Source organism: Strix aluco, chromosome 27, assembly GCF_031877795.1.
Source record: "Strix aluco isolate bStrAlu1 chromosome 27, bStrAlu1.hap1, whole genome shotgun sequence".
NCBI classification, from domain to species: Eukaryota; Metazoa; Chordata; class Aves; order Strigiformes; family Strigidae; genus Strix; species Strix aluco.
Genome location: NC_133957.1, coordinates 1,635,507 through 1,644,631, shown reverse-complemented (window position 1 = coordinate 1,644,631; position 9,125 = coordinate 1,635,507). Strand labels below are relative to the sequence as shown.

Here is a 9,125-nt window from a genome sequence, read left to right as displayed (position 1 = left end):
TCCTTCTTGAATAATTTTAATTTTTAAGAGAGGGGGGTGGCACGGAGTGGCTCCGTGCCCCGAGCGGGCGGGCACCTCCCAACCCCCGACCACGACACGCGTGGGTATGGGGGGGGGACACCCCATCTCTTGCCCCACGCCGGGATCAGCCCCAAGTGGGCAACATGGCTGGAAAGAAAAGAGAAACACACACACCCCCCCCGCCAAAAAAAAAAAAAAAAAACCAACACACCCAACCGAGCGGCTGCAGGGCTGGGCAGCAGCTCGCTGCCAGTAGCGGTATCTGCAGGCGGTTCAGGAGGGAGGGGAGGGGGGGGGACACCGATTTGGATTTGTTTCCTTTCAGTAATTACTCAGGGATAGAAAACACATGTGTTGGGATTGCAATTTTTTTTTAAGCTTTTTTTTTTTTTTTTTTTTTTTATCCCCTAAATCAGTTCATCAATTCGCTAATTATAGCTGAGAGGGGGGAGGAAATCTCCCGACACATATTTTTTCTTTCTATTTTCCCCCCCCCCACCACCTCTCTGTGTGAGCATCAGTGGGGGGAGAGAGAGAAAAAAAAAAAGGGGGGGGGGGGAATATGGCTGGCTTATGAGTGGTGAATGTTATTTCAGATTTCTATGGGCGCTTTTCTTTTCTGGGAACAAAGAGCAACTCCTATTAAAGAGCTACTCGAAGACTTGTACATATTTCTACTGCTGTGTAGCACTTTTAATAAAACATCTGTTCTTGCTTCTGCTGATGAGTTTACATAATTGTTTGCAGACCAATTTAACCAGAAAGCGCCCCACATATTCCCTCTACATGTTTTCATGGGGGAAAAAATAAATACCTTTTTGGTAGTGACATATCTTGATGAAATACTTTCGAGAAATCCCCAAACTGCTAGAAAATATCAATGGGGGGAAGAAAAAATATCCAGTGCATTCAAAACGTGAGGCTGAGGAATTGCAAGGAGTAAAACATACTTTAATGGTGCCTCATTTGTATTTGCAGGAGCTTTTGGGGTGGTTGTGCTCTGTTTTTTTTTTTTTTTTTTTTTTTTTTTTTTTCACCCCCTCCTCTTTCTCTCCCTTTTCTCCCCAGAAACCTGATTTTTAACGTGGGGAGTGGATTCTATTTTAAGTTTCTCTACGGCAGCTGGTTTCTGTTCACTATAAATCGACCAGACTTTTAAGACTTGCCCTCTGTTTAGAGAAGTAATAAAACACTTAACTTTCTCGACTCCTAGTCACACGGTTATCACACAGGTCTCCGATACAACAGCCCCCGAGCACCTATACAAAAAAAAAAAAAATAAAAATAAAGGGAGGGGGGAACAAAAAAAAAAATTAACAAGGAAAAATAAAACCCTAGAAGGAGTCCTTAGAGAAACTCCTCCAAACTTTGGCAAGGTTGGTGTGGGTATAAGCGCCCTTCCATAGGTGCAACTCCCCACGTCAATCTGCCCCAGCAAAGGTCCAGCCCATCCAGCTGTAGCTACTTTTAATTTACTCGCCAAATTACATCGGGCTGTAAGCAATACATAAGGTAAGACAACACGCCAATAACTGCAAAGCCATTTTCTCATTCATCCATCTCTCCCTCCAGTCCATTTCTTGGACCTTCGCAACAATTTAATATCTGGGAGCAGCTTTGCATGGCCAGTGGTGGTTTCCAAAGTAACCCTGCCCTGAAAGGACTGGGGTTCAGGGAAGATGTGCCCATGGCTAATAATATTTGCAACACATCCCTGGCTCTCCAGATCTGTCCAGCTGAGAGTGCCTCTGGCTGGGGGTTTAACAGCTCAGCAGAAGCGGAAAAAAAAAAAAAATATACTCCCAGTAATCGCGTTTCTTTCCTAGTTTCTTTATTTTCGCCTCTTTCTTTGAGTCCAGAAATCCCCGGGCAGGCTCTGGGGAGAGGGAGAAAAGGGCAACGAAAACACACTGAAGTTCGCTGTTTTGGGGGGAAAACGCCTGGAAATCTTCCCCATGTACATGAGTCTTATATCTGTACCAGGCTGGCTCCAAGTTGGGCAGCCTTAGGTGGGAGCCAGGCTGCGCTCCCCACCAAGGTACAGATGCTAAATAAGATGGTGCACACTTCCAGCTATCTCCTTTTTGGTTAGAAACTTTATTTTTTCCCCTAGTGACACTCAGGGGAAGCCTTAACGTTATAGAAGATGAATACACGAGCTTTTTTTTTTCAGTTGTAGTCTCGTTTATGGTTTTATTGCTACCATTGATTACTTTGCTTTGTTACACAGAGGAAAAAGAGCATAAAATCCGTTGGCATCCGGGTTCCTGTTATAGCTGGGGAAAAAATATACACACCCCCCCCAACCCTTCTTTGTCAGCTAAAATCTTTTAGGGATACATCGCTAAAAAAGGAATTAAGTCTATTGATTGAGGGCAAGACAAACAAATACTCTCAGTTTTGAATTTGAGTGTGCACCCACAAACCTTCCTCTCCCCAGCCCCCCGCACCCTCACATTTAAAATAAAAACGTGGACACGGTGGAGGTTTAAAAAAACCCCCCACACACAGAGGAGGCCAGGGTTTCCCTGCCATAATTGAATTTTTAAATAGCAAGCCACCAGAATGATAAAGATACCTCGCAATATTTACAGATCAGCAGGTATGTTTTACATTTAAGGGGCAATTTATGGCTCTAGATTGAAATTAAAATTAGATTAGCTGTCTTCATTTCAATTAGTTCTAGGTGCAATCTACCCAGAGAAGATAGAATATAATCCCTCCTTTCATCTAACTAAATATTTGCAATAGAAGTTTCCCAATCAGTTGTAAATATCTGCAACTACAAATTGCTGCAAACACAAACACGAGGTTGCGTCCCCAGCCCAGGCTCCTCATTGCTCTCCATTACAAATAGAAATCCTCTTTTTTTTTTTTTTTTTGCTGTTGTTGTAGTTATTGTTGAAAATGTAAATATCCTCCAGCATTGAAAATTAGCAGGGAAGCGTCTGAAGGGAGAAATGTCAAACTGGAGGAGAAATCTAACTTCCAGGCTAACGTGAGTTTGCAATGTTGGGTGTTGCTTTTCTGGATGTCTTTTTTTTTTTCCTCTCCCCTCCCCAAGACATACTTTGGGAAGGCTCTGAAACACGTTATCAGTTCAGAAGTCGCCATGTTTTCCCCCCTCTCTTTATGTAATATTTTCTCATCAGGAACACAATCATTTGATTCCATAATATTGACCAATGCTACATGAGAACAAGAAGGGGGGAAAAAAAAAAAAAAAAAAAAAAAAGGAGGGTAATTTATGGCTTAATATTCTGTGGACATCTGAGATTTATTACTGTGAATTCTGAGCTATTTTATTACAAGATATTAAGCAAACATTTCTTAAAAAAAAACCCCACACCAAAACACAACAAAAACAAAACACAAGCAACATAATGCACAGACACACAGACGGTGCTCCCAAACCCCAGTGTCCATTAGCAGAAAAGGGGGGTGAGGGCGGGGGGGGGGGCGGGTGTGGGGGTGGGGGGGAAGGAAAAGTTAAGCCTGGCTTAAGAAATTTGTGCCACCCCCCTTCCAGCCCAGCTGCCTCCCCAGGCAGGACCCCCAGCCCTGGCTCCAGGAGCGCTCCCCTCCCCACCGCATCCTCCCCATCCCCCGGCACCCCGGGGTGCTGGGGGGTTTTGGGGTGCAGGACTTACTTTCCATGCCCACTTAGTTTCAACTAGGGAATCAACAGAAGCAAAAGCAATTTTTCCCTTTTTGACACCCGCCTCCCCATTGGCTCCCCCCGGGTCAGCTGACTTTGTCATTTTGTCTGTCCTGGAGCAGAGCCTTCCCTATAACAATCTAGTTCAGACTACAAACTGGAGACAGAAATAAATATTAAAGAAATCACACAGCCAGGTATAGAGGACGATATGAATTCCTATTTTACAAACCATCTTTATCCTGCCATCTAACCAGTGGCCAAGAGGTGCTTCCCAACGTAGCCCTCAATTCAACTGCCTATGACCCTGTCAGGCATTTTTCTACTTATGGAGCAGCCGTTGCTCAAAACCGGATTTATTCTTCTCCTTTTTATTCACCGCAAGATAATGTTGTGTTTAGCTCCAGCCGAGGACCTTATGACTATGGATCTAATGCTTTTTACCAAGAAAAAGACATGCTTTCTAGCTGCAGGCAAAATTCTATGGGACATAATACACAGACATCAATCGCACAGGATTTTACCAGTGACCAAACAGGAACACTTCGCAAGAACAAAAAACTAGCATTCAAATATACCCATGGATGCAGCGTGTATGAACTCCCACAGTGGTAAGTTTTACAGCTCGGAGATATAAATTAAATAAACTGAACCATCTTTACGACCTTCTCCCTAGCAGAACAGGCTGAGCGACTTTTTATGGCCCCATAAAAACAATAATATAGCTCCTTCACAGTTGCAGCTACAGGCCTTTTATTTGTTAAGTTGTTGCAAGCAAATATGGCTTGTTATGCTCTTTCTAATTAAAAGACTTCGAGAGTGTAAAATATCTATAATAAAGTGCAGCGAGCTCTGCTCGGGAGTTAAGCACAAAATATTACCGGGGTAAAAATAAGTTTTAATGACGGGTGCGGGAAGTGCGGCGGTGGCGGCTTCCCGCACGAAGAGGGGCCGGGGGAAGCTCCCACTTCCCCCCCCCCCTCTTTTCCCGCTCCCCCAAAACCTCCAATTGGCAGAAATAATGTGGAAAAAGAAGTGGGGGGGGCGGGAGGGGGGGGGGCGGGAGCAGCATCCCGGGAGAAAATGACCCGGGAGAAAAACGCTGCGCCCACAGGGTTAATTTCATCCAAAAATAGAGATATTTTAATTTTTTTTTTTTTTTTCAAGAGGGGGGGGGTGCTGGGGAGGGGGCAGGCGGCCGGGGGTGAGGAAGGTGGGGGGTGGGGAAGGAGGAGCGGGGCGGGCGCGGGGTTGCGCGGGGGCGGAGGGGTTGCGCGGGTGCGGGTGTCGTGTTCCCCCCCCCGTCCGTTTTCTCCCGGGCTGACGATTTTTAGTCTGTTTTGTCTCGGCATCCCTAGGAGTGGGCTACGGGGCCGACCGCCGGCGGGGCCGCCAGATTTATTCCCGGTATCAAACCTTGGAGCTGGAGAAGGAATTTCACTTCAACCGGTACCTGACCCGGCGGAGGCGGATCGAGATCGCCAACGCTCTCTGCCTGACGGAGCGGCAGATCAAAATCTGGTTCCAAAATCGGAGGATGAAATGGAAAAAAGAAAGTAATTTGAGTTCAACCCTCTCCGGGGGGGGGGGGGGGGGGCCGCCGCCGCCGCCGCCGACAGCTTGGCCAAGGAGGAGAAGCGAGAAGAGACAGAGGAGGAGAAGCAGAAGGAGTGAAAAAGTGACAGCTCGGCGGCAGGACCCCCCCCCCGCCGACCCCCCCGCACCCACCCCACCCCGTATTTATCACTGGCACAATGTTTGGCTACGTTAAAAAAAAAAAAAAAAAAAAAAAGAATAAAAAATAATAATAATAATTGGGAGGGGGGAATGATTAAAAGAAATAAGGTCTAAGGTGGAAATGTGGACACCCCCTCCCCACCGCTACACAGTCCCCCCCCTCCCCGCTCTCCCCAGTGACCCCCCCCACCCCGCACACGCATCTCGCCATCGCCTATTTATCTAACTCGGGATAAGACTGTTTCAACCCGCACACTCCCCCCCCCGTCCTCCCCCTCCCCCTCCCCCCCCCCCCACTCCGCCTCCCCCCACCCCCCCCCCCCCCTCCAAAACTGGGCATCCACCCTCCGCTGTGCCGGGTCAGACTCTGCCCAGTCGCTTCTCCTCCCCCCAGCCAGAGCAGATCTTCCTCCCCTGGTGAAAAATCTGATTTCCCTGAGAAAGCTCCTTCCACCTAAATATAGCATTTCCAAGAGCATCCTCCTTGTATTTAAGCAGATACCTGGGCTCATCACTGCATACTACAAACTGTGACAGTTTCTGTGTGAATATTTTTAACTGTGTTTGTGGTACCTGTATTTATATTTATGTTTAGCACTGTAATGTTCCACAGTATAAAGTGAATGGAGTTCTATAGCAGTAGAAAAGGAAAAAAAAAAAAAAAAAATCTTGTGTTACACCCTCTCATGTATAAAGGTCATGTCCAGAGGACTATGTTGAGTATTTAATAAAAACTGAATATTATTTTTAAAGTTTATAGAATGGCCTCTGAGCTTCAGTTGAAACCTTTCGTGTTGATAACAGCCTGTTAGAAAGTTCACTTATCTTCTGTGTGTTGTTCCTGAAATCAGCTCCCTCTCTCCTTTTTCTCCCTCCTTCGTACCTCTCTCATTCAAGAGTATTCCAAAAAAAAAAAAAAAAAAAAAAAAAGGGGGGAAAAAAAAATACATTTTGCTTTGTCTCCTTGAATTAGTCTTGTTACTGTATTGTTCGGTGGCATCAGGAATCTATGCCATACCTCTCGCTTCATGATTAAAAATGGATTTCCAAAGTTCAAAACAGTATATATTTCTTATTGCACCCTCCTCAGTCAAACACCAGGTCAAAGGTTCTGCTTCTTTTTTTTATTATTTTGATTTAATTTGAGCTCTACACAGCTGAGAATCCCCCAGCTCTGCGGAAAGACCCACTTCCCCCCCCCCCCCCCCCCGACTTATTTCGACCCAATAAACCTTTCCAGGGAGGGGGGGAGAGTCACTTTTATCCAGAAACTCATCCTTAGGAGAACGGAAATTGTGGATATAACGCTGGGAAACAAACCCTGCTGCTGTGGATCGCAGGCTCGGATAAACCATTGCGAAGGCTGGATAAAAAAAACCTGCATTTTTCTCGCCTCTTTGTCACTGCTCTAATATTTTCTGGGCTGTTCAGTAGGTAGCACTTAGCCAGGATGATATTTCCCTGGAAGCAGCTTCAAGTTTTTTAATGAAACAACCAGGATTTGGTGTTAAGTGACCATAACCAGGGGGAAAAAAAAAAAAAAAAAAAAAAAAAAAAAAGGAAAAATAGCAGCCTGGGGAGTTTTTTTCAGTCCATCCTTTGCTCGTCTCCAGCCTGGAATGTGCAGGCGATTTTTGCATGGCGCAGGAAAGACGAAAAAAAAAAAAAATATAAATCTCTCTTAAAAAGAAGAAAACAAGCAAACAGCACCAAGAAGCAGGAGCCAAGAGCGTTTTGCAAGAGGGCAACGACCTGGCCGGGGAGCGGGAGGCTCCCTGGGTGTAAACCAGTTTGAATTTCCAAAAAAAAAAAAAAAAAAAGAGGACAAAAAAAAAAAAAACCGACCCACGACAAGAAAAAAACCCCAAACCCAAACATATATCCACAACCACACATAATATAATTCAGCGCCTATAGAGAGAATGGAGACGATATGTAACACCCAGCGCGTTCAAGGCATTGTTGGATGGAGACGGAATAGAAAGAAAACGTGTTCAGGTCTGCAAGGCAAAGCCCGAAGCGGGGCTGGGGGGGCTCGGAGCTGCCCGTCTCCCCCCGCACCCCCCCTCCGCCCTGCTCCGGAGCAGAAGGGAGGGCTGGAAATTCAGATTTGAAGGTATTTATTTCCCCTTCGCCGTGCCCTTTGAAGAGAGGGGCTGGTTTCTCCAGACAAGGAAGATCCAGGCTTCTGCCAGCAATAAATTGCGAGGGGTTGGGGGGGTTGGCGGCGGGGGGGGGGGAAAGGTAACAGGATGTAAACTTTGGCGCATCGGAGGAGCTTCCATGCGAGGAGAGATCTCAGGAGCTTCCCCGACCGCCACCGCTCCCCAAAACCTCGGAAAACAACGCGGGGAATGTGTTTCCTTCCACCAAGCCGGTAACGCTTCGTGCGATTAAAAAAAGAAATTCAAAATGCTGCGGAGGTAACGCGCCGCTGCGAGCTTCCCCTCCTGCTTGCACCCACCGAAAAGAGAAAACAAACAAACAAACAAAACAGGCTTCCCCCCTCCCCGCACCCGCGCAGCTGCGATTTTGGGCCGGAAGAAACAAAGCGCGCAAAAAACGCGCGCAAGAATCAAAAGGGAAAAAAAGGAAAACTTTGTTTGAAAATCGCGGAGCGCTGCGCGGAGGGAGCTCGGACGCAGCTTGCGCGCTGCTCCCCCACCCCCCCCCCCCCCCTTCGCCTTCCCCTTCACTCCCCTTCCGCGGGGCGGTGCGCGGCGGGGCGCGGAGCGGCGGTGCGGTGCCGCGGAGCAGCACTAGGTGCCGCTGCCGTCCCGCGGCGCGCTCCGCCCGCGCTCCCCCGCGCACCCCCGGCGCCTTCCGCGGGCGCCCATCAATAACCCGCCCCCGGGGTCATCAAGGCAAATTGATGAGTGGCCGGCGCCGTCACGTGACGCCACTTAAATATCCCATATTTGGGCAGCGCGTATAGGGGGAAAAAGAAAGAAGAATCCCCCACCTATAAATTCTGCACTTTAGGAGGAACAAAACGCGCCCCCCCACCCCTGAACTTCAAAGGGCCACAAATCACCCTAATCAAAGCGGTTGCAAAAAAAAAAAAAAAACCAAAAAAAAAAAGAAAAAAGGGGGGAAAAAAAGAAGAAAAAAAAGGAAAAAAAGAAGAAAAAAAAGAGGGGAAAAAAAAGAGGGGAAAAAAGAGGGAAAAAAATTCCCCCTCCCCAAATTTTCTTTTCCCCCCTTTTTTTTTTTTTTTATTTTTTTTTTCCTCCCCTCCTCCGCCATGAGTTCTTACGTCGCCAATTCGTTTTATAAGCAAAGTCCCCCCGTTCCTGCCTATGCCATGCAAAGTTATGGAAATTATGGAAGTGTGCCTGAGGTTCAGTCACCCAGGTACCGCTACAGTGGCTTGGATCTAAGCATCACACTCCCCTCCTCCGGGGCTGCCAACTCCCTGAGCGGCTTGGACATGTCTGCGACCCCCGAGCTAACCCCGAGCGACCTTCCTGCACGGTCATGGGCTCTTCAGGGCATCCTTTAGCCAGAGACGATCAAGCATCCCTAAATCCCGGATTTACAGTCAGAAGAGTGCTAACACGACGCTGGAGGAGAGATCTAAGAGCTCGGGTGAAATCAAAGCTGAGCCCGTGCAAACAGCACAACAAGGAGGACCACAACTGCAGCAGCAACAACCTCCACAAATTTACCCCTGGATGACCAAACTACACATGAGCCATGGTAAAACTTA

General features: G+C 47.3%; 2 protein-coding genes across 2 annotated transcripts in view; both read left to right on the top strand.

Annotated features, from left to right (window-relative positions):
• The first annotated feature begins 2,021 nt into the window (after window positions 1–2,021).
• Window positions 2,022–5,662, top strand: HOXC6 (homeobox C6). The gene is given in 6 exon segments (XM_074807669.1): window positions 2,022–3,906; window positions 3,909–4,211; window positions 4,214–4,272; window positions 4,275–4,290; window positions 5,038–5,282; window positions 5,285–5,662. Coding segments are annotated over 6 exon segments (708 nt in total). The 5' UTR covers window positions 2,022–3,890; the 3' UTR covers window positions 5,354–5,662.
• Window positions 5,663–8,236: 2,574 nt separating this feature from the next.
• The window catches only part of HOXC5 (homeobox C5), a 2,438-nt gene continuing 1,549 nt past the window's right edge, over window positions 8,237–9,125 (top strand). Inside the window, 3 exon segments of the mRNA XM_074807751.1 lie at window positions 8,237–8,853; window positions 8,856–8,948; window positions 8,951–9,115. Of these exon segments, the coding sequence (XP_074663852.1) occupies window positions 8,661–8,853; window positions 8,856–8,948; window positions 8,951–9,115 (451 nt within the window). The 5' untranslated portion in view covers window positions 8,237–8,660.